The 25,891-nt window shown below is 42.6% G+C and overlaps 1 protein-coding gene across 4 annotated transcripts in view; it reads right to left on the bottom strand.

Moving 5' to 3' along the window:
- Window positions 1-1,210: 1,210 nt before the first annotated feature.
- Window positions 1,211-25,891, bottom strand: part of CAB39L (calcium binding protein 39 like) — a 106,517-nt gene continuing 81,836 nt past the window's right edge. For all 4 annotated transcript variants that reach the window (XM_026661652.1, XM_026647756.2, XM_029911500.1 and 1 more), the window contains 4 exons: window positions 17,791-17,850; window positions 9,214-9,279; window positions 8,333-8,476; window positions 1,211-1,566 (listed from right to left, as the gene is read on the bottom strand). In XM_026661652.1, coding sequence (XP_026517437.1) covers window positions 1,387-1,566; window positions 8,333-8,476; window positions 9,214-9,279; window positions 17,791-17,850 — 450 coding nt within the window. In that variant the 3' untranslated portion in view covers window positions 1,211-1,386. The remainder of the gene's footprint in view (window positions 1,567-8,332; window positions 8,477-9,213; window positions 9,280-17,790; window positions 17,851-25,891) is intronic.

Here is a 25,891-nt window from a genome sequence, read left to right as displayed (position 1 = left end):
CAACCCTGCGAGCCCAAAGTTACACTCCTAGAACCATGTTCAAGCTTCTACAAGAAGTGGCTTGATTTTCAGAGGGGCTGAGCCTCTGCAGCTTCCATTGACTCTATGGGAGCTGGGGTTGCTCAGCTGCTCAGAGTTAGGCCATTTCTATTTAGATGCCTAAATAAGAATTTCGGAGTCTGATTTAGGTCCCCAGGTTTGAATGTTTTGGGCATGATGTTCCCAGCACAGGCAAGTATGAAGGAGCAGTAACTGAACCACTACAGAATCCACATCAGAGGGTTCCCAACCATGGCACAGGTACTGTATTGGCACAGGTATTGGTACTTTAGGCTTGTATCATTGATACTCTACCTGGGCTTCCCTTAGGACTCAGCTTAGGGTTCACTCCTGTGAAGTGCTGAGTGCCCCCACTGACACTGAAGCCAATGGGAGATGCACGCTTCAGGACTGTGCCCAGAATACGAAGTGGAATAAGGCCCAATTCTGTTTCCACTGAAGTCAATGATAAAATTTCCACTTATTTCAATGGGAGCAGGAGCAGGTCCTTAGCAATGCACCTCTGCCCTTAGCCCTGATGTATTGCCTGGCTCCCATTCAAAGTGCATGTTCTAATTCCCAGTGGAGCTAGGACTTCTCCTGATCAGTCTTATTACAAGACTGGGGTTTGGGGCAGCCTAGGCTGCACTGTAGGGTTAGATCAGATACAGAGGGATGGGAGACAGTGGGCACTGGCTGCCCCACCCAAAGTATTAGCCTAATTCCCAGGTTCAGTTGGTCAAACTGGTGGGAAAGCTCTGAGCTTGAGTGAAATCAAAAAGACTGAAGGAATGAGTGAACATAAAAATAAAGTGAAAATGTGAACCTTATTTTTTCAAATCTATCTCCCACTGCTTTAGCTAACAAATCTACTACGTAAGTGCAGATAAGTCAGTCGCCCAACACCCTCTTTCACAGTCCTCATGTGCACGCAGAACTAAAACAAATTCACAACTACAAGTGCAAAGAAAAAGATAGTTACAATCTTCCGAGCTCCTACTTTGTGCATTTATGGAGAGCTCAAGTTTGCTGATAAAAGCAAGAGCAAAGAGGTTCATTCTTCTGGAGTGCACAGATGAAAATCTGCCTTACCAGCTTCTAATACAGAGGGTGTCTAAACTGACATAAATAATCACAGACTTGATTAGAAATAATATATTATTCTAGACTCTTTTTTTTTTTTTTTTTTAAGTTTTCATGTAAGACCTTTATACCCTTGACATCTATGTGAACAAAGAATCAAACTAAAACAGGCACTTCTCAAGCGCTATTGTGTTGTTAAATGACACGTGGGAGGAACTGAACAAATATGATTTAATGCCTATGATGGGAAATTAGGGGAGATCTTCATGGTGTTGGCTTTTTCAAGTCTCGGATCTGTTTAATCAAGTAGTTCTTCTCATCGGTGAACTGTTCATCATCTGTCCTCTCTTTCTGGAAATTGCTCAGAAACTCAATTAGCTTGGGTTGGTTTTTCAATAGAATCTCCACGATAGGCTGCGTTTTGTTTGGACTGGCCACAAATACCTAATATGCAAACAAAACCACACACACAGAGAGACAGAAAGAGAGGGATGAACAATCAGAGTCATGACATTGCCCTACATCATTCTCTGTTGAGTCAACTGAATGCTGGTGGCCAGATTCTCTGGTGCCTACTGTGTATCCACTGAGCGCAGTACCCAGTGAGGGGGAGAGGGAAGGGGCTGCATATTTGTTGTTTGCAGCTACCTGACCCTGTGGCCAGTTCTATACTGACCTCAGGCCCAGCATACTTTATAGTAGCCTCCAAGATCCTTTAGTCTAAAGTAGGACAGCTGGCTCTGGCTCCCAAGAGGTTGTCTGCTAGCTGGGGATTAGTGCAGTTGCACTCTGACCATGACCCTTCCATTTCTGACAAGCATCTATGCCTCCGGAGCTGCAGGGAGGGCATAGGAACAGATTGTGCTAGCCACATATTAGCTGAGGAGCTCCAACAGCTTTCTTGGCCCTTTAGTAGCACAAAGCGGCCAAAACAGGAAAGAAAATCTAACCCTGTATCTTAAACATACGTTAAAGTTTCCCATGATCTTGCTCATTAGCAGCTGGAAGTGAAGTTACACTTGACCTTGTTATCACTCTCCCTTATTCTGTTCCTTTTATTGACAAATGGTTTGATTGTAATGCCAGCTGTTGAAAGTTGGCTATAAATCCCTGATCACTTCCACATATACAGCCCTCCAACATGAAATGTCTTAGAACCATATTTACTGGGAGAAGAGACGAGTCTTGTGTTGGTGATAGAATTTCCATATTAAACTGAAATGGCCTAAAATTAGACCAAGCAGATTTGTTTTGGTTTGTGAACTTAGGTCACATCCTCCACTTCACCCTAGTCCATTTTAGCAAGCAGTCTGTGAATGGAAATTTACAAGAGCAGGATCCACGTACATTTCAATCTGTTTGCTAAGCTCACAAGGACACAGCAGTGAGGCAGAGCAGAAGGATAGTGTAACACGCTTACATACACAGCTCACTGCCAGCCCAGTGCCTTGGAGGTGCTGTCTGTGGGTCACCCAGGTGAGAAGCTGGAATCTTCCCTTTGTAGCAATCCCGTACTTGGGAGGCACTTGCCTTTTGTCCTCCCTGTAACTCTCTTTTGGCTCCTCGTTAGTCTGGCTCTGAGGGCTTCTCCTGCTTAGATCTGCAGCCTCCTTCAAAGGGAGGTTCCACAGCAAGAAGCTGTAGCCTGTACTGATGCCTAAGCATATGTCTCCCCAGCCTAGATCCCAGCCCCTGTGCAGATTCCTACATCCCAGGAAGGACAAGGCCACTGAAGCAGCTCCCCCACCATACCACAAGGTGCAGATTGCACCCACAAGAGTCCTCTTTTCAACAATCCGGCCCTTTGTTCGGAACTTTTAAAGTCATGGACTTCTTTTAATTCCTGGTGACCTCTAGATGTTCACAAGCAATGGCACCTGACTCAGCAGTGCAAGACTTCACCACAACCCCTTTAGAGCAACCTCCTTGCCAGATGCTTCAAGTTCTCAAAAAGTAGTGTCTGTTATTAGGGGCACGTTCCTTGTTCTGAGAGGTAGTCAGCTCATGGCCCCTTTGAGTGCACTGAGAGGTACAGATAGAGTTTGTTCAGCCACTGCTTTGGCCATTTAAAAACATTCCTTCCATTACAAATAACCCTATTAAACAAATTGCATGTTGTTTCCCACAGTTCAGATAAATAAAAGAATTGTTTGAGAGAGCACAATGCAAATGTATTTGCAATGTCTTGCATTTTCAGAAGTATCTAATGATTTGGGTGCCCCATCTGAGACACCTTAAAGGAGCCTGACATGCAAAAAGCACCCATCCACAGAAAACCAGGCCCCTTTAAGATGTCCCACACAAAAATTAAAGTACCAAAAATGATTAGTCAATTTGAACATTTAGACCACCACTGTATCTACATAGTGTGAAAGGAACAGCCTGTGAACATGCTTGAAAGGATTTAATTTTAACACTGGCTGTAGCCTAAAATATGTATTAGCATAGCAAATGATTAAACGTGAGATGATGTCTCCTATTAGACTGAATTCTTTAGCTTCTTGTCTGATTGCTTATAGGTTATAATCCTCCCCCTGAAAAACTGGCATAAAAGATAGAAAACTCAAATGTAAATCATCTTTTGACTACTAGACCTACTGCAGGACTCAATTTCAACTCACAAATACTTTTTTCAAACCCTGGGATCATAAAAGGATTGTAAAACTGAATGACCGGCTCCCTCAATCAACTACAGTACCACAATGTCACAGTATTGAAACAAAGAAACTTTACACATATCTACAACAAAGAATCTTTATACCTTGAGGCTAGATCCAGTATGAGGTTTTATTTTTAAAGTCTCCTGCTAATGCTTCGCTTGAAGACAATAAAAAAAAAAAAAAAGATATATCCCTGGAAACAACATCAGTATTCCAGCTAGTTGGAATATTTCTGAAAAAATAATTTTGTGGAGATATATTAGTTTCAACAACATATCTGTCAGGAAGGGTTTTGTGATTGAGAGTTCTCTGGTCACTTCTGAGGAGTTTTGACAACTCCACTTTGTGAAAATATTTGAAAGGTTGTTTTTTTTCATTCCAACACGGAATGAAAACAAATGTCAAAACTCAAAAGTTGCCATGAAATAGAACTGTTGTCCTCTAGCTGGCTTTAAATCAGTATTGTCCATCAAAATTGATAAACTGTACACTCCATAAAGTATTTGATCAGAGAGTTCTGGAGTCTGACCTTGGTTCTCACAATTAATGACAACGCGTCATCATCATCCCAAGGGAACACAACAGGGATAAAGATACTAAAATGGTCTGATGCTGGATGCGTCATTGTGTGGTCACTGATAATCTTTGTTTTTTTAAGCACGGAGGCCAAGGCTACTGAATGTCACAGGATCTTGATGAGAATAGTTCACTGCAACCTCTGACCTACTTTCAAATGGTTAGAGATTATGGTCCAAATCTAGCATGCATAACTCTATACATTAACAGGCCAATTGACCCACCAGGGCTGAAACTGGTCCCATGATTTTCTCATATGCATCGCAAGGGGATTACCACCTCGCTAGAAGTGCACGAAAGCTCACGTAGCTGCACCTACAACATCCCCCACAGACCAAAGAATTATCAAGTCTATAGCTCAGAAATAACACAAACTCGGCTTCTGCCCCATGCTGAGCAGAAACGGTCAGTATTGTCAAGTTATGCAGAACCGTTTGCAGAGTGAGCGACAGGAGGTAGCTTTGTGGTGTGCATGAAAGAGAATGGAAAAATGAAGCTAAGGTCAATCTATTTTTAGATTTAAACACTAAAACCTATCTTGCTACATCTCTGCTTAAGAAAAATGTTATATTATCCTGAACCACCACTGTGGGGTGAGTTCACAAAATAATTGAATTGTTTAACATGATAGTCAAAAGAGGCTGATACTATCCTATATCTGTATGTGCATTGTGTGCAATATACTGCAGTGTACTTTACTTTTGATTGCCTGCAAGAGAACAAAGAAGCAAAAATCACATACTTGGATGGACCAATAATAGTAACACACATATTTGTCAAAAGAAAACACATGAGTATTCAGAAAGACCCTTTTATTGTTCAACTTCCAAACCAGATATTGATTCTCCTGCTGGAATGGAGAGGGAGAAAAGGTATGTGTGTGGGGGGAGGAAAGGTTTTATTAACACTTAAGATAATCACTAATCCCCTTGTTTTTGTTACTTGGGGTCTACCTATATTCCCCAGGCTTTTAGGTGGCCATAAGTGGGTGACTGGTTGTGTGGGGTGGAGGCTAAGGGTTGAAGAGGTCTCATTTTGTTCGAGCAAGGGTAAGGGAGGGAGCAGGAATGATGAGGGAGGTAGAGGTCATGCTGGTGAGGGAACAGTTAGATGGGAGGAAGTACTGAAAATGAGACCTCATTACTTATCTTCTGTACCTCTGGGCAGAGTGCTCTGGATGAGTACGACTGTCCTCTGGGCTTGAAGAGTTAATTGCATTTTTAATCACCATCAAACTTAACTGTAAAATATTTAGAATTATAGATGCTCATGGTTCTAGTTAAAATATTGCAGCTTCAAACCCTCAGTAATCAGATCCTGCCTCAAGGAGCTGAGAGTCAGATGCCTTCTTCAGGGTCAACTGGGGCCTGGGAGAGCTGGAATTTGGATACTTACATAACAAGCACTTTTTTCATTTCAAATGTGCCTAGCTGCAAAAACATCCAAGTCAGGTAATTTAAACCCAAATCTTTTGGCAGCTCGCAGTAAGTAGCAAGTATCAGCTGCTTGGCAAATCTTTGATTTCATATCGGTATTGGCACTCTGTGGTAATTTAAAACAGGACTAACTGGATACTTTCAGCATAGTTTTAAAGTTATGTGAAAATAAAGACAGAGAGCCCGACTTCCTCCCCCACCCTCGGTTACACCAGCATACAGCTAGAGTAACCAGGGGGAGAATCAGGCCCAAGGACTCTGCACCCAGAGCAACAAGGCACATCACTGCCTTTCACCTGCCAGAAAGGGCGTCGGGACAGGGCAGTAGTTGTTTTTCCATGAAGCGTACATCCTCTTTCATATTTAGGGATTTCCTGGATTGGTTCCCATCATCAGCATAGAATTTATTAATAAAGGAAAACTCAGGACAAAATGCTCAGTGCCCTTCTCTCGTGCGTATTCTATACTTATTCTGCACATGTGGAACAAGAATTGAATATACAAGAGAGAGCTATGCTGCAGACTGGAGAGAGGGATTCTGCTGCAACTATGGGCTACATTGTGCTCTCAGTTAGAAATGTGCAACTTCCATTGGATGAGATTCTGCTCTGAATTACATGGTACAACTCCCATAGAAAACTGTAAGATGAATACTGTACGTATTACATTCATGTCTAACTGCTGCCATCCGATATTATTGTAAAAATATTATTGAGTCTCATGGAGCTGAGGAAAGAATTTGGCGCACTGACTCAACGAGGGTTGCAATATCATTCACTATTTGTTTCACATAGTGTCAAAAGTCCCAGTCAGGATCAGGGCCCCGTTGCATTAGGCACTGCACAAAATACATGGGTAGGCACTGTCCCTGCACTGAAGAGCCTACGAACTGGATGCTTCGAGCACGAGAAACAAAAGGACGGTGGACACTGGGAGGAAGGATGAGGGTGACAGTAATTATATCATATGGTTACATAGATAGTTATGATTACAGATCACTCCAAATCCTCAAATTTCTATTTTAAACAAAATAAATAAATAAAATCATCTATTCATCACTGTCTGATTTCTTGGAACAGCCCAGCAGAACTGGGTGCTTAAGAGGAATCTGAAACAATAGATGGTAGTGGCCTTATGGATTAATTCAGGGACTGCACTTCATGCATAGAAGTTCCATGCATAAGTACGTGACTATTAGTAAATATGAAAAAGTAGCTAACAGAGACCAAATCTCTCTCTTCTCTTCCCTCCCCTGACATTTGAGCTCTTAAAGACTGCAAGTATTTGGGATTTGCTCTCCCCAACTTATATTTGAGCTGCATACCTCCTGATAAGGGGTAAGAGCAGAAGCTACTCACAGCAGTTTGGTTGTCAAGAATAAGTCAAAGGCTTACACAAGTAATTAAGTGCATCACTGAGGCTTATTATGCAGGAAGCAAAATATTGAAATATGTTGGGAATCCCTGTGATTACTTTACGTAGATGAAAGATTGTATGGAGCAGCCATACCATCCTTCAAGCCGCATGCTGGAGATGTAAATGCCTGCTGAAAGATCTTTTGCACAATAGAAATGGCAGAATCAAAGGCCTCAAAAAGCCTTTTTGAACATTCTGAGGGTGATGTAATTTTTGAAAATACTTGCCATTTGGTGCAATGTGGTCTGTTTTATAAACATCTCCCAGAGAAGGACATTCTCCCCCCTCCCGTAGGTTTTATCCCTCTTCTCTGCAAATTAATCTGTTCAAACTATGAAAATACAGCCATACATATTTATGAGTTAATTTTGCATTATAGTAGCTCTGCATAATAATAATAATTCTACTCATCTTCTTGCTCAGGGCAAAAAACTTTTTTGATGGGTAAATAAAATTTAAAAAATTTAATCAAATCATGATGATAAAAGAAAGTAGTGTATGTGCGTGGGCTGATAATATTTTTATGACAATTTTGTAAGGCTGCATTAGTGATCAGTGCAAAACAGAACCAGAAAGAGGAGGATTAAGCATATGCTGGGCTCAAACTTATCAAAGGCAAATCTCTTGAAATAATATAAAAATTCCCACTTGCTTCTGCCTCACCCAGAGAGCCAACACTGTCTGTCTATCTAGGTTCTTACCCAGCACTGTAATATCTGATTGCTGGGTGCCATCCATATCAAATATTTTGGAATCACATGACTCCCCCAATTCTTACCCAGAGTCACTGTGACATGACCTAAGGAGGCTGAGGAGAGCACCATCGACCACAGCAAGTGGTTACCTGCAGCAATCAGCCAGGCAATTTGTCACCCCTTTCTAATAATGCATTGCTGTAACAAGGGCCCCCTCAGATCACTAGGCCCAGACCCAAATGACCCTGCCTTAGACATCACCTAGAGAGGGCAAGCAAGCGCGAGAGAGAACTGTCAGGGAGAAATTTCTAATTAAAATATTTTCAAATGTTTGAAATGGTTTGTAAAACCCCACATTTTTCTGGGTTCTCCTCCCTCCCATAGTGAAAGAGAGGTTCCTTCCTCTCTGAAGGCTATGCTGAGTTACCTTGAACACATGGAATGCCTCAAACTGAATGTTGGGGCTTTTATCTCGCAGCAGGTTCATCATTAGCTTCAGGTTCTCTGGTTTGCTGATGTATTTTGTCATGATGGCAAAGTTGTGTCGGTCCAGAATCAGTTCACCCAGCAGCTATGGGAACATTTACAAAAACAAAGGCTTTGTGACTCACCACAGAATTTATGATTCAGATGTAAGCATCACATTTTTGTCTTCACCCCCAGAGGTTTCAATAGAGTCTTATCTTAGGCCATGGTGGCTTAAAAAATGGAGGGCCTTTAAAAAAACTGAGGTGAATTTGCAGTACACGCAAGTGAGATAACTGTCCAATAGCACTGATCATGCAAATTGTGCAGAGCTAGATATCATATTAATGCATAGAGTAACAGTTGGATTGAGCCAGATAAAATAAAAGCAAGTACAACCACCCCACATTGTTCTGCTAATTCACCTCAATCCTTACATGCCCCATACTTTCCTGTTCTAGTCATGAGGAGACTGCAGATTTTACCAAATTGCTTGGTGCATGGACAAATGGGGACTACAACAAACCTACCAAACTCACTCCCACATGTGTTCTGAACTAGGCTGTGAACTCGGGTGACTCTGAGAAAAGAGGATGACACCCTCATTTCAGAGAAAGGACTCTAAGCTTTGCCATAGGAGTTCAGGAACTACGACTTCTCAATCCTAACCCCAATGCAGTGACATAAAGATACCTCCTGATTTGCACAAGCAGTAGATTAATTTAAAAGAATTTCTTTTGTAACCAAAAAAAGAAGTATCTAAGGCCACTCTGTGACAGTCTGTGTAATAGTCTGAGCATGTTATGGCTATTAAAAGAAAAGTGTTCAGGAATTTTACATTACCTTTAAAGATTGTCTCTTTGTGACATAATTCTCAGAATGAAGCAGTTTTTCATAGTCCTCAAAGATCTAAGGGAACAAGAAAAAACCAGGGTAGCCATATTCTTCCTTCTCCCCATCCCCCTGTACTGGTCCTTCCTGCACTAAGCTTTGCGATGGCAGCAGCATAGCTCTGGCACTTCTTTATGATGCCAGAGCCCAGCCCATATTGACCACTGATTAGCAACATCCAATCAGTGTTTGCTTGCACATGTGAATCCACCAGAGAATCAGGAACTTAGTGCCCTTGTGATTCACACCTTATGCCATCATCTTATACAAGATTATGAATTTGCTGCCAAAATAGAACACACAAATATAACATTAGTAACCAAAGACCATCTGCGGTAACTGTTATACCAACATAGGGTTATATAAGTAGAATGCCATCTATGTCCCTGGAAAGACACAGAGAGAAGGATGGTGGAAGTCTGGCTTGTTAGAGTGACATTGCTATTTTTAGTGGGTTTCTATGCACGCATCTAACTTGCCAATTTTCCTTTTTGCTTCACTTCAGTTGTCCTCATTGTCATTACTATTCGCTATACCTTGGAGGCTTAAAGATCAAAATGAAGGCACTGCAAACACAGCACGGGGCAGTATAACTGAGACACAGAGAAATGTAATGGAGTCATGCAATGTTTATAATGCCTCCTCTTAATGTTACAGTTTCTGGGCCTCACTAGGTTCTGAGGACTTTCAAAGTCCCATTGAGTTAGTGGGAGTTGAGGGTTGCTCAGCACCATCCAGGATCAGATCTCTTGTGCTAAGACATTTTGCAGTTCTTGTTCATTAAATGTAGACAGAGCCATAGGTGGCCATAGTGATTTACAAACAGATAATCAGCGCTGAAAAAACAATATGAATTTGGGGAGAGACTCAACATGTTATACCAAGTGGTTAGAATGGGAGGAAAAGGTAATGAGAATACTACTTTGTGTAGTGCTTGCATAGTTTCATTTTATTTTATAAAAAATGTAATGTAGTTTAATGAAACTAAAATCAATGTAGCTCCGTTTATTCATAAGTGTAGCTCCATTGGCATATGACACAAAGATCTGCTAAAAATGGGGCAAGACTCAGGGCCATGAAACCTCAGGGTTTTAATTAATGATTGTGGGAAGCAAGAGCCAATCACTCAGACGGCTAGACTGTGCCGCTGTCTATGCTGCCATGGCCACACTGCTATTTTTAGCAAACTAGCTCACACAGAGCTAGTGTGTGTAAGCCTGCCTGTGGTGAGACGCAGACGCTCAGCTGCGATGTAGATGTACCCTCAGGCTCCAATCCTGCACTGAGTACCAGATGGGTGGAGCTTTGTGTTTGCACAGAGCCCTGGGGAGTCAGGGCTCCATGCAGGGATCAGCTCACATGATTCATAATGCAGAGGTTTTAAGTGACTTGTTCAAGTTCATCCAGCATTAACAGCAGTTAGGAAAATAATATACAAGAGCCATGACCTCCAGTCCCCACTTTAACCACTAGATCACACTATGTGATGCAAGTTCAACGTGGCACTCAAATGCCTTACCTGCACATTACACTTTGGCCATTAAAATGAACAGCACCTTGGAAAATTTGGTTAACAAAATGTTTATTATTGTTAACCAGACTTAAATGGTGATGGTGACAATTTGATGGTCACAATTTCTTCTTGACCTGGTTGATCTTTCTCATGTTGAAATATCATTCACTGTTTTTGCCTGGTTGGTATGGCTGTATATTTGAACAATGAGGTTATATATGCAAACAAATTTAATGCATGTCTTATTTGAAGCTAACTTTAGCTTGTTCATGCTGTTGCAATTAAAAAAAATAAGCAAAAATATGTTTGTTAAAATGAAAGGGTGCTGTGTCAAAGAACCCAGTCCCTGGCTGTCTCATCACTCAAGGAGTGAACATGGAATGATACCTCCCATCTCGCTACATGCCAATGGTGGGCATTTGTCTGCATTGCCACAAACTTCATTCTCAGAGCCAAATCTGCCCTCAGATGTATGTGTTTAACACACCCTGATTTCAGTGGGAGTTGTTCATTTGTATCTCAGGGCACAATTTGTCCTTTATTGTTTAGGATATAATGGGAACGTCTATACAGCAAAGAAAACCCTGTGGCAGTGAGTCTCAGAATCCAGGTCCACTGACTTGGGCTTGTGCTATAGAGCTAAAAATGGCAGTATATACTCCTGAGGGAATTCTGTGACAAAAAATTAAAAATTCTGGAAGTTTTATTTGTCAATAAATAAATGCAGAGGCTCCAGCATGGCAGTGGGGAGCACAGGCCACTGGCTGCATAAAGGTGAGAGATCACCCTGCAGCTTCCCCACTCCCCACCCCCAGGACACAGACTCAGTGGTGAGGCTGCACCTGACCCTAAAACAGCACAAGGCCTGGGCCTGCCCTAGAAATACCCTAGGGCCCTGCCCCTTTACGCCAGGCGCACCACGTGTGGGGCAGGCAGGCTCAACCAGGCAGGATCCAAGTGTGGAGGGGCTCAGTGTGGGGAGATCCAGGTATGGGGTGACAGGATTCTGTGTGGGACAATCTGGTGCAGGCAGCTCAGTGGGGGGTCTAAGTGTGAGGGGATCTGGATGCACAGAGGCTCGTTGTGGGGGGGTGGGGTTCCAGGTGCAGGGGCAATGGGACTCTGCAGGGGCTTCCAGGTGAAAGTGGTTGGGGCTCAGAGGAGGTGTCTTGGTGTGGGGGTCTCAGCTGGGGGGTCTGGGTGCTGGGAGAATGGGGCTTGTTGGGGTGGGAGTCTGGTGCAGCTAGTTGGGGGCCGGTGGCATGGGGGTCTGGATGTGGGGGCTCAGGGTGGTGCAGGGGATGGGGCTCATCAGGGTGTGGGTTTGAGTGCAGGGAGCTCAGTGGGGGGGTGGTCTGGCTGCAGGGGTCCGGAGGCAAGGGGTCTGGATGCAGGGGGTGAGGCTTGGTGGAGGTATCTGGCTATGGGAGGTCCAGATGCACGGGGTCTGGGAGGATGGGGGAGCAGGTCCCTGTACAGTGACCCCTCCCCCTGCAGCTGGGGAGCGATAGGGGCAGGAAGCAGGGGAGGATGCTGAGCTTCCTGCAGCTGGGGAGGTTTCTGGGGGTGGGTCTGACACAGCCCCAGCCACTCCTTGCAGGGGAAGAGGAAATCCTGTTCTCTCCTGCCTCCAGCCCAGCCGGGACTAGCAGCTGATCCCAGCTCAGGGTAGGAGCCACTGGCTGGGGTGTCCACAGCCCTGCGGTGATTTACCTCTCTACCAGCTGCTCCAAGTGCCTGAAATGATGTAACTTCGCAGCTAGGGAGTGGTGTCTGGCTGCTGTTGCTTCCCTTTGCTTCCCTGTCAGAAAGTCATTTTTCTGCAGGGAAGCATGCACAGTATTCCCCGAGGAGTAAATATAGATGTTCCAGCTTGGGCTGGATCCTGGGCTCTGAAACCTGGGAAGGGTAACAGAACCAAGGCTCCAGCACAAGCCAGAATATCTACACTGCTATTTTAGCCACAGCAAACCTGAGTCAGTTGACCCAGGCTCTGAGACTCACTGCTGTGAGGGGTTTTTTTTCTTGTGGTGTAGACATACCCAATGTCTCCATTTGTTGAAAAAAGAGCGAGCCCAATCTTGCAAGGTGGTGTGGGTGCCTCCTGCAAGGTGCTGCCTGCCCTCAGCTCAACTGGCTTCAACACACCTCACAGGCTCAGGCCAAACAGGAACAGATTATGCTTTGGTGTGACGTTGTGCAGTCTATATGGTTTTATAAAAACATGATAATAAGTGAATATAATGTAACTGGGATAGTTTTATAAAAATTTGATAAGTGACTATAATGCAAATGGGATATGCTTCGTGCAAAAGGTTTCTTGTAAGGTATCATTACAAAGCTTATAATCTACCGAGTATGATCATTTGATTTGTATAAATGTACCACTCTTGTATCTAAAACTAGAAATATAAAATGTAACTCTGAGGGCCTATTGTGATTATGTAAAGTGTGGGCCATTAATGATGGTTTGGAATCTTGATGACTCCCATTGTCTGCAGATGACTGTGTTTACCTGTGAGTCTCCCTGTATATGTGTGTGCTGGCAAGTGAGTAATGAAGTCTTGCAGTGACATGTGATCATGTCACCTGAACTGGAATCCATCTTTAACCTGGTGCTTTTCCAGTGAGGGGGGGTGGAAACCCAGAGGGACAAAGGGTTCCCGCCTTATGCAAAAAATATATAAAGGGGTGGAACAGAAGAGAGAGGGAGAGAGGAGCCATCATGGAGAATCCCCTAGCTAACACCTAAGCTGGAACAAGAGCTGTACCAGGGGAAAGAATTGTGCCCAGGCCTGGAAGGTGTCCAGTCTGAGAAAAACTTACTAAAGCATCTCTGAGGGTGAGATTATCTGTATTTAGTTTGATTAGGCATAGATTTGCGCATTTTATTTTATTTTGCTTGTGACTTACTTTGGTCTGTCTGTTACTACTTGGAACCACTTAAATCCTACTGTCTGTATTTAATAAAATCACTTTTTATTTAGTAATTTACTCAGAGTATGTATTAATACCCGAGGGAGCAAACAACTGTGCATATCTCTCTATCAGTGTTATAGAGGGCGAACAATTTATGAGTTTGCCCTGCATAAGCTTTATGCAGGGTAAAACGGATTTATCTGGGTTTAGACCCCATTGGGAGTGGGGCATCTGAGTGCTAAAGACAAGCACACTACTGTAAGCTGTTTTCAGGTAAACTTGCAGCTTTGGGACAAGTGATTCAGACCCTGGGTCTGTGTTGAAGGGGACTGGAGTGTCTAATTCAGCAAGACAGGGTGCTGGAGTCCTGAGCTGGCAGGGAAAACAGAAGCAGGGGTAGTCTTGGCACATCAGGTGGCGCCTCCCAAGGAGGTTTCTGTGATCCAACCCGTCACACTTTGGGTCTCCAGGTATCTTATTCTCATGGGGGACTTCAATCACCCCGACATCTGCTGGGAGAGCAATACAGCAGTGCACAGATAATCCAGGAAGTTTTTGGAGAGTGTTGGGGACAACTTGCTGGGGCAAGTACTGGAGGAACCAACTAGGGGCCATGCTCCTCTTGACCTGCTGCTCACAAAACAGGGAAGAATTGGTAGGGGAAGTAGAAGTGGCAACCTGGGCAGCAGTGACCATGAGATGGTCGAGTTCAGGATCCTGACAAAAGGAAGAAAGGAGAGCAGCAGAATACGGATCCTGGATGTCAGAAAAGCAGACTTTGACTCCCTCAGGGAACTGATGGGCAGGATACCCTGGGAGGCTAACATGAGGGGGAAAGGAGTCCAGGAGATCTGGCTGTATTTTAAAGAAGCCTTATTGAGGGCGCAGGAACAAACCATCCCGATATGCAGAAAGAATAGCAAATATAGCAGGTGACCAGCTTGGCTTAACAGAGAAATCTTCGGTGAGCTTAAACACAAAAAGGAAGCTTACAAGAAGTGGAAACTTGGACAGATGACTAGGGAGGAGTATAAAATTATTGATCAAGCATGCAGGGGTGTAATCAGGAAGGCCAAAGCACAACTGGAGTTGCAGCTAGCAAGGGATGTGAAGGTAACAAGAAGGGTTTCTACAGGTACGTTAGCAACAAGGTGGTGGTCTGGGAAAGTGTGGGAGGCAACCTAGTGATAGATGATGTGGAAAAAGCTGAAGCACTCAATGCTTTTTTTGCCTCGGTCTTCACAAAGTCCATTCCTAGACTGCTGCACTGGTCAGCACAGTATGGGGAGGAGATGAGCAGCCCTCAGTGGTGAAATAGTTTAAGGACTATTTAGAAAAGCTGGACATGCACAAGTCCATGGGTCCGGATCTAATGCATCCGAGGGTGCTGAGGGAGTTGGCTGATGTGACTGCAAAGCCATTGGCCATTACCTTTGAAAACTTGTGGCAATCGGGGGAGGTCCCGGACGATTGGAAAAAGGCAAATATAGTGCTCATCTTTAAAAAAGGAAAGAAGGAGAATCCGGGGAACTAGAGACCAATCAGCCTCACCTCAGTCCCTGGAAAAATCATGAAGCAGGTCCTCAAGAAATCCATTTTAAAGCACTTGGAGGAGAGGAAGGTGATCAGCAACAGTCAACATGGATTCACCAAGGGCAAGGCATGCCTGACCAACCTATGATTGCCTTCTATGATGAGATAACTTGCTCTTTGAATATGGGGAAAGCAGTGGACGTGATACATCTTGACTTTAGCAAAGCTTTTGATACCATCTCCCACAGTACTCTTGCCAACAAGTTAAAAAAGTATGGATTGGACAAATGGACTATAAGATGGATAGAAAGCTGGCTAGATCGTCGGGTTCAACGGGTAGTAATCAAAGGCTCGATGTCTAGTTGGCAGCTGGTATCAAGCGGAGTGCCCCAGGGGTCAGTCCTGGGGCTGGTTTTGTTCAACATCATCATTATCTGGATGATGGGATGGATTGCACCCTCAGCAAATTCGTGGATGACACTAAGCTGGGGGGAGAGGTAGATACGCTTGAGGGTAGCAATAGAGTCCAGAGTGACCTAGACAAATTGGAAGATTGGGCCAAAAGAAATCAGATGAGGCTCAACAAGGACAAGTGCAGAGTCCTGCACTTAGGATGGAAGAATCCCATGCACTGCTACAGGCTGGGGACCGACTGGCTAAGCGGCAGTTCTGCAGAAAAGGACCTAGGGATTACAGTGGGCGAGAAGCTGGATATGAGTCAACAGTGTGCCCTTGTTACCAAGAAGGCTAACGGCATACTGGGCTGCATTAGTAGGAGCATTGCCAGCAGATCGAGGGAAGTGATTATTCCTCTCTATTCGACACTGGTGAGGCCACATCTGGAGTATTGTGTCCAGTTTTGGACCCCTCCACTACAGAAAGGATGTGGACAAATTGGAGAGAGTCCAGCAGAGGGCAACGAAAATTATTAGGGGGCTAGGGCACATGATTATGAGGAGAGGCTGAGGGAACTTGACTTATTTAGTCTGCAGAAGAGAAGAGTGAGGGGGGATTTGATAGCAGCCTTCAACTACCTGAAGGGGAGTTCCAAAGAGGATGGAGCTAGGCTGTTGTCAGTGATGGCAGATGACAGAACAGGAGTAATGGTCTCAAGTTGCAGTAGGGGAGGTCTAGGTTGGATATTAGGAAAAACTATTTCACTAGGATGGTAGTGAAGCACTGGAATGAGTTACCTGGAGGTGGTAGAATCTCCATCCTTAGAGGTTTTTAAGGCCCGGCTTGACAAAGCCCTGGCTAGGATGATTTAGTTGGGGTTGGTCCTGCTTTGAGCAGGGGGTTGGACTAGATGACCTCCTGAGGTTCTCTTCCAACCTTAATCTTCTATGATTCAAAGAGGTACCAGTGATAGTTTTGAACATGTAGCAGTCTGTCTAGCTGATAAAACAGATTTCTGTTTGTTGACTGGGTGTCCTTTGAAGAACATTATTCTCCATTACATGTACTTTGAGCATCAGTGCTACACAAACTCAAGACAGTCATTTTATCACAGTGCTTTAGTACAGAGATATAGAGAATAAGTGAAGATATACAAATTGCCTGAGTCACACTGCATTTGTGACTCAGCAGCATGCAAGCTTGAAGGTAACATGACAACTTAATCTTCTGTCAAATTCCACCACCCATGTCAGCCCAATTTCAGTTGATTCCAACAGAATTTTTCTGACCTACACTTGATTTTCAGAGATATTTTAAACCAAAGAGAAATGGCAATATACCAATAGACTAACTTACTTAGGATGATAACAGGTATATTCACATCTCAAAATCCCTTGGGATTTACAAAGACATAATTTCCAGTAACACTAAAATAAATTCTAGTAACTCTTGTCCTCTATCCTGAAGCATTACTGGGACACGAATGACCACTAGCTATTCCCTAACACTGACCAGGTGGAACTGAACTGTAGCAAAAGATAAATATTTTAAAAATAAAATTGGTCTAATATCTGTACACACGTGTAGCTCCCACTAGTGTTAATGTAGTTATGTTGTGTGCAATGAAGCAAGAATAGATTCTTCCCCTCTACTGTTTCACATCCTAAACAAGATTTGCTTTTGACATGGAGTTGTACTAGAAATCTGGAAGCCTGTAAACAGGATATAAGTATTATTTCTACAGATAGCTAAGGAGGATTCTCCCTTGGTAAAACTAATTATTTTGGCTTATAGGGTGCAATGCTTGGTTCTAAGTAAAAGTTTTAGGTGGGGCATGTAGCCCTCAGCTGCACATGCTCTGTTTATGAGATTAGAAAGTAGGATTCAAATAGCTGCTGAAGTACAGGCATCTTCCCTGAAGTCCTACTGCTGCTGTCCCAATTGGATCCCTCGCCTGGGAAATGGAGGAACTGTGCTGTTAAATGAACAGTTCTGATTGACACAAAGAATCAAGAAGATCCACTTATTTTTAATGTTTTTTTCTGAGTGGAGCCGAAATGCCCCTACAAAAGGTTTCCAGTTCAGATCCAAGTGAGGGTGGACTCCTCACAGTAATGTTTGCAGGAACATATATGAAACCATTAAGGCTGGAAATTATTTGTACTTACTGTGTCATAATTTTGTTCTAGGAAATCTGCTACCAACAACTTGTGTCTTGTTAGCAGGTCCTGGAAAAGAAACAACCAGGGAAAAAATCACTATCTGAAGCATTTTCAAACTCAACCAGCTTTTTCCCCCCCACTAGTTTGATCATCCCTTTAATCTTTAGTTGTAATTGCTTGGGGAACATTTAAAGCAGCTCTTCTCCTTTACAATAATTTCCAGCATTATCTCAATGAAAGAATAGGTAAAAGGAGTGACAGTGCACCATTTAATATCAGTTGCTGATTCATGTTTACTAGTTCAGTGAATAAAAACAAAACAAATACTATATTTAGAAAATATGTATATTTATAGATTTTTGCGCCTATCATATGGTCTGTGGGCACATGTGCATATATTAATTTTTAAAATGCCAATTGCAAGTTGGAGCTATTTTACCTTTATAGAATCTACCTTTCAGAATACAGTGTATAGCACAGGGACAGCCAGACTGTGGCCTGAAGTCCAAATGTGACCCATGAAACCTAAAACATGCCCCACAGATGCTCACTGTCACTCTCTTTCTGTAGCTGCAAAGTGATGACAAAGCTAATCAACTCCAGATTTTTATGGTTTATGGAGGCAAATAAGCAATTTAAATTAACTGATCACAGCAAAAACAATTACCAATTACCAATCGCCCCATCTCAAAAAAGATATATTGGAATTGGAAAAGGTTCAGAAAAGGGCAACACAAATGATTAGGGGGTATGGAACGGCTTCCGTATGAGGCGAGATTAATAAGACTGGGACTTTTCAGCTTGGAAAAAGAGATGACTAAGGGGAGATATGATTGAGGTCTATAAAATCATGACCGGTGTAGAGAAAGTAGATAAGGAAGTGTTGTTTACTACTTTTCATAACACAAGAACTAAGGGTCACCAAATGAAATTAATAGGCAGCAGGTTTAAAAGAAACAAAAGGAAGTATTTTTTTCACACAACGCACAGTCAACCTGTGGAACGCCTTGCCAGAGGATATTGTGAAGGCCAAGACCATAATAGGGTTCAAAAAAGAACTAGATAAATTCCTGGAGGATAGGTCCCTCAATGGCTATTAGCCAGGATGGGCAGGAATGGTGTCCCTAGCCTCTGTTTGCCAGAAGCTGGGAATGAGCGACAGGGGATGGATCACTTGATGGATGGATGGATGGGATGGATCGCCTGTTCTGTTAATTTCCTCTGGGGCACCTGGCACTGGCCACTGTCGGAAGACAGAATACTGGTCTAGATGGACCTTTGGTCTGACCCAGTAGGGCCATTCTTATGTTCTAATAAATATTGTCTACATTTATTTATTTAAAAATAAATTTCTATATGAAGGAGTTTGAACCTGAGAGGTTTTAAGCACCACAATTCCTATTTGGAGTTAAGAGAAGACCAGGACCATAGATTTCACTGAAAGTTTATGTTGCTAAACATCTCTTTGGCTCAAGAGTAGCCCTCTGTGTAGCCCTCTGGCTCCTGGCAAATGCTAGTGTGGCCCTTGGCATCACAGAGTTTGGGCCCCCTGGGACCTGACTCTCCTCTTTGGCTGTTTTAAATAGTGTAACTCCATTGCCTTCAAAAGTGTTACTTTCCATAGGCGTATAATAGGAGTGAAAAGAGAATCAAGCTCCTCATCTAGTAAATTGACCTAAGCCATTTTTTTCAAATTTGGGTGCCTAAAAGTTAGCCACCTAAATCCATATTTAGATACCTAAAGAAAAAAAAAAGGCCTGATTTCCATACAGGCTGAGCACCCACCTTCCCTATTGAAGTATATGGGAGCTGCAGGTACTTGGCACCTCTGAAAATCAGGCCACTTATGTAGGAGTCTAAATATGGATTTATGTGGCTAATTTGAGGCATCCAAATGTGAAAATTTTTGGCCTACTGCTCTCTTCACTAAATTGCACTGAAATGCAATAAAAGCCTAGATCTAAAGCCCATTCAAGTCAATGAGAGTCTTTCTGTGGACATGAACAGAAAGGGCTTTGAATCAGGCCCTGTATCTTTTTCTTTAAAAGATTTCTCTCTTCTTTTAACAGCTTTGCCACTCACTGTCAGAAGTTGAGGCATATGCAATTGTCTTTACACAGAAGTATTCTCAATAGCTCCAAAAATATGTTTAATCTGATGGTTCTTCAGTTTTTAATTTGATTTATAATGAATTATATTGAAAGGATTAGTATTTAAAGGATTTGTATTTAGCAGCTATTGAGAAGGGGGAAGAAGAGGTCCTCATAAACATGGTTGCTATAAAAACTAGTATACTGTATAGTTAGTATATTCTTTTATTCAGCATGGATGTGATGAATTCAGGTTAATTAGCTGAGTGGACTTCAGCCTGCTTCATATGCAGGGCACTTAGCAACCAAGTACAGCATTTTTCATTGTGTCCAACAAACTGCATATAGTCCAAAAATTAGTTTTGTTTTTATTCATAGAAAATCACAGGACAGAGTGGTGCAGCAACATTTGACCAGCATTCTTCCCACCTCCCAGCTGCTCCTGGTACCTCCATAGCAGATTATGTCTCTAAATACAAGTCCATTTTCCCCGTTCCCCTTGCATTGCTCAGCAGCTCAATCACCCTCTGCCGTGCACCTGGCTGAATTTAATTAAAAAGTATATCTTAATATCATCAAAAATTCCAATATTTCCTTACTATAAATATCCTTAGATATTAATGCAAATTTAATTAAGCCCTTCTCTGGCCCCTGCAACAGACGAGTCTTTCTTCTCTGCACCAAACACCCATGTGATTACATTATACAACCCAACAAGGGGGTGGCAAAACCCAGCTCACAGGTGCAGTAATCCACCGAATGAAAAACTGTAATGCTTGTTTTTACAGTCTTAGTAGTCAAGATATAGCTATATGTTTTATAATTCCTGTTACTTTCACATCACTTATTGCTATTCCAACATAACGGTGATACCAGGATCAACCAATGTTTATCTAGACCAGTGCCACGTCTCTGATGCTAGCCAATACCAGGTGCTTCAGAAAAAGGGGCCAAAACAAACAAACAAAAAACCCAACAACCCATAATGGACAATTATGGAGTAACCTGCTCACAGAGGAAAAGTTTCTCTTAACTTCAGGAAGTTAGTAGCTGCCTTATGCCCTGAGCCATGAGGGTTTATGATTATAATTTTTTCATCTATTTAATGTATCTATGGATGTTACTATTCATACAGACATACAATTCTATTTTTAAATCCTACCCTGCTTTCAGCTGGTGGGTCCATGACTATATAGGTCCATTGGTTATACATGGCAGGGTCCAGCAGTCTATAGTCCTTAATACAGCTCAAAAGTGCTTTGTCCCATGCCCTGCCTTGTGGCTGGGGGAAAAGGAGATTCTGTTCCCCACCCCCACCCATATTTTTCCCTTGCTTAAACCCTGATTACTCTGATTTTGTGCAAAGGATATGAATTTCTTCCACAGTAAATTCATGGCAGAGCTGGAAATAGAATCCAGGAAATCTTACTCCCATCCCCATGCCTGACCAAAAGACAACACTTCCTCTTTGCATACAAAGAGGGTCATTGACCATCAAAAATTTGAGTCATGTGTACATCTTTGTAAAATAATACTGCTGTACATATTTTAACTTGGAATTCTCTATATTTATACATTAGTTCAAGTATCATGATATTCAGCTGGAGATAACAAAGATGGATAGCAACTTCAAGTCTTCTTTATTGCTTAACAGAGCTGGTTTGTATTGGAAATCTGGCCTCACTGACCACTTAGGAACAAGGTTACTCCCATTAAGCAAATCTTTACTCCACTCAATATTTCAAGGATGACAGTAAAAATTAAGACCAGGTTTCAGGATGTGCCTTGCATTGGTGAGTTGAATTCACTATTAGACTTTCTTCTAATTATATCTGAGGTTTCTCTCATCATGTTTCTAATTAGCTTTTCGAGAGGAAAGAAATAACTTGTTTCTATGACAGCAAAAAATCTACTGATAGGAGAAGGAAAAAAAGAGCCATATCTATATTTAGAAGAATCTCTCATTGCAAAGATTTTTTCCCCCAGCTTTTTTAGGTGGTTTTTACAGAGAATAACCAAACTGTTCCTACACATTAAACCTAAAGGGCAAACAAATTTTGCTCAAGGACTACACTGGCTATTGCAAGTCACATATACATCACAGTCACATATACATTGCATAAAGTAAAGCACATTGCAGCCAACATCCTCTTTAATAGGGAGATATGGCCTGTGGAGACTGCAGGTCCCAACATGCAATGCCGCATCTGGACCTGAGCAGCAATCACAGACCATAGCATTTAATTCTGCATCTTGCATTTGGTCCACCTCAGCCCCCCATTAGAGGAAGATTTAACAGGGGGATAGCGGAGCAAATCCCAGTCATGCCCTTCTTGCTTTGAGGGACATGTAAATAAAAAGGTCACAGTGTTTCAGTCAGTGCTGAAATGGTCTGATCTAACCTGTTGCTCTCCCGTCTCTCCCCTCTTGGCCGACCTCTCCAATTTCTCAGTATTGCTATCCCCCAAGTTCCCAAAATAATGAAATTGGCATAAAAGAGTCATGAAATTTTCTAAAAACAATAGATTCGGGGTTCTTTTTAGTTGCCTTTTGAGCCCTTAAGGTGCGATCAAGTCATGTTTTCAAGCTTTTTCCTGCAACCACAATGGCTAGATGCTTTAAAAAAATGAAAGCAGAAATTCTAACAATCACATGAAATCAGGAGCTGAGACTTTGAAAAACTACAAATATCACAGGACTCTCAATAATATTGTGAGAGTTAGCAACACTGGTTTCCGCTTGTCAAAGTGGTTGCTACAGCTGACCCTCATGTTGCCTCTCCAGCTCCACATCACCCTTCTCCTGACCCAAGTGCCATTAGGAACGATCAGTTGCACACACAGAAAATGGGAAATGACTGTCTAGGAAGGAGTACTGCGGAAAGGGATCCGGGGGTCATAGTGGATCACAAGCTAAATATGAGTCAACGGTGTAACACTGTTGCAAAAAAAAGCAAACATCATTCTGGGATGTATTAGCAGGAGTATTGTAAGCAAGACACGAGAAGTAATTCTTCTACTCTACTCCGTGCTGATTAGGCCTCAATGGAGTATTGTGTCTGGTTCTGGGTGCCACATTTCAGGAAAGATGTGGACAATTGGAGAAAGTCCAGAGAAGAGCAACAAAAATGATTAAAGGTCTAGAAAACATGACATATGAGGGAAGACTGAAAAAAATGGGGTTTGTTCAGTCTGGAGAAGAGAAGACTGAGAGGGGACATGATAACAGTTTTCAAGTACATAAAAGGTTGTTACAAGGAGGAGGGAGAAAAATTGTTGTTCTTATCCTCTGAGGATAGGACAAGAAGCAATGGGCTTAAATTGCAGCAAGGGCAGTTTAGGTTGGACATCAGGAAAAACTTCCTAACTGTCACAGTGGTTAAGCACTGGAATAAATTGCCTAGGAGTTGTGGAATCTCCATCACTGGGGATTTTTAAGAGCAAGTTGGATAAACACTTGTCAGGGATGGTCTAGATAATACTTAGTCCTGCCTTGAGTGCAGGGGACTGGACTAGATGACCTCTCAAGGTCCCTTCCAGTTCTATGATTACCATCTAACCTTGCCTGTCACTGCTCTATTCCCACATCCATACTCACTGTGGCTCTGCTTCCCCCCCTCCCCATCTAAATCCAAATCTACAGACTTACTGTTACTTCCCTACTAAGTTCATTTGCCAACTTGACCTTTATCCTAAAAACTTCATGTAATGTAAGATGCAGCACTATTCCCATTTCCAGAATTATGGGAAGAGATTTTTTTATGCACTGCTACAAATATGCATTGTGAAGTATCATTAAACATGGAGGAAAAGGGAAGAAAAAATACTGAGGTAAAATGAGACTGAAATGACACCTACGATTCTGCATGAATTCCTCTATTTTACAACCCTCACCTAACATACAAAGTAAATATAGACCTACATGGTAAGTACTGTGTAATCACAGGGTAATTATTTTCACCAGTTTATTTCTTTATTCTAAACTAGTCTCATGAACTACAAGTTTACAGAGCCATCAGTTAAAATTTGCCGCATCGCTGTACTGCAGTCCTAGGACCGTGTGACCAGTACAGGTGCATGTGGCACCTTTGATCCAGTCAGGCTGTATTGGAAATGTTTTCAAGTTACATGGATCTGTTGGTTACACACAGGAGGCAAAGCAGTCTGCAGTCCCTAATACAGCTCAAAGGTGCTTTGTTGCATAGCCTGGCACCAACTCCATGACCACAGTGCTGGGGCTGGGAACAGCAGTAATGCAATTAGTCATTCTTCTTTTTAAATGATTGGAATACTATTGAAGAGGTAGGAACAAAGGGAACCTTTTGTGGACAAAGCAGTGGAGGAAATGAGCATGTGGAACCCTCTATTATGGGGTGGGAGACACGCGATCGAAGTTGGTGCCCTCTTCAGGGATTCTTATATTTCTTCTAACAATATACTAAATGGGCATTGGCTATAAGTTTGCAGACTCCTGCATGGTATTGCTGGATCTACCAGTTGTTGTTTTTTGTTTAAAAAGGACTACACTGACCCAAGTACTCTCTTGTCCACAGTGCACATTATAGCAACTTATGCATGTTCTCCATCCTTTTGAGATGGCAACATACATAAGGACTAATCTCTGAATTACTTGTCAGCCAAAATTCTTACATTATCTATTAGTGGACAGTACAAAGCCAGACCTGAAGCGGAGCTCTGTGTAGCTTGAAAGCTTGTCCCTCTCACCAACAGAAGTTGGTCCAATAAAAGACATTACCTCACAGGCTTTGTCTCTCTAAACTGAGTAACAGGCAGCATGGTAAAATAACACAGCATTTCCTACTTCACAACCATTCCATGGACATGGAGGTCCCAGATGCCAGGCCTGTCAAAACCAGAGACAACCTTGTTTAGGAAGGTCCCAAAAAATACCTAGTTGAGAAGGCATTGCTTTCCAGTGAGTCTTCCTAATGCTGCTATCAGAGTTCACAAATGACATTGCAAAACCAAGACAAGCTGTGGGAGGCAACACCCCAGAATTGCTTAGAAGAAAGATTTAGGCAAAGTTGGTCGGATGAAATAGCTGACTGATTGGAAATTATTAGTACATGGTACCATACTGATCTGATGAAAAGCTGATATTAAACCAAGTGGCAGAGATGTCAATCAGAGGGGAGATGTTTCAAGTCCTCCCTCTTGTTTGTTCTTATTCTCACTTGTGCAGTGTTTAAAACTTGACAATTTAAAGTCCTTAGGGCATGGACCTTGTTCAACTACCCATGCTACCAATCTCCTAGCACATCTTTGGAAGTGGTATTAATAATTATGTCAGCCTTTTGTCCAGGATGGCTAAGCAAAAAAAGAGCTTTTTTTTTTTTTAATTATGTGTTTAGCATGTCACTCACTTCAGGCATGGAATGAGTGCATTTTGTTTGGGCCGAAGCTGGCAAAATCTGCTTTATTATGGGACTGGTATTATTTTTCTGCACAAGCATCTGTTATCCTGTTGCAGTCACAGAGCCAGGTTTGAAGGTGTCTGGCAGTCATTCTTTCAGTCTGTTTTTACTGCTGTTTGAAATATGTGGTGATGTCTTTTCTATTGGTTAAGATTTACATTATTCATCTCAGCAGAAGCATCAGTCCACAAGGACTTAGTGAGGATAAACTTCCACATACAATGTCAGAACTCAGTTCCCTGAAACAATAATGAACTAAACTGTGCCATTTAAACACAGCCTATGGTAAAAAGTGGTATGTGGCCACACCTCCCCATGGAGACCACTGGGAGATATTCTGTGTCATGGAGGCAGAATACCTCCTTGAACGATGCAGTACATAGGGGACTCAAAACCACTACTACACTCCTTTCGGTGGTGTGCCTTGCCAGTTTTTTCTTCTGTGTGTGCCAGGCCCACTCCATGGAATGGTGCAGAGGAGGGGAACAGAGTCTTGATTCCACCTCCCTGCTCCTCCAAGAATATGGAAGCAGTGCAGATACAGCAGTTACATCTGGCCCTTACATGGGCCTCCCAAGGTGGG

The sequence above is a fragment of the Terrapene carolina genome, unplaced genomic scaffold, assembly GCF_002925995.2.
Source record: "Terrapene carolina triunguis isolate 2854851 unplaced genomic scaffold, T_m_triunguis-2.0 Scaffold16, whole genome shotgun sequence".
NCBI lineage: Eukaryota > Metazoa > Chordata > Testudines > Emydidae > Terrapene > Terrapene triunguis.
Note: the sequence above shows the minus strand (reverse complement) of the source record. Positions and strands in the feature narration are given on the sequence as shown.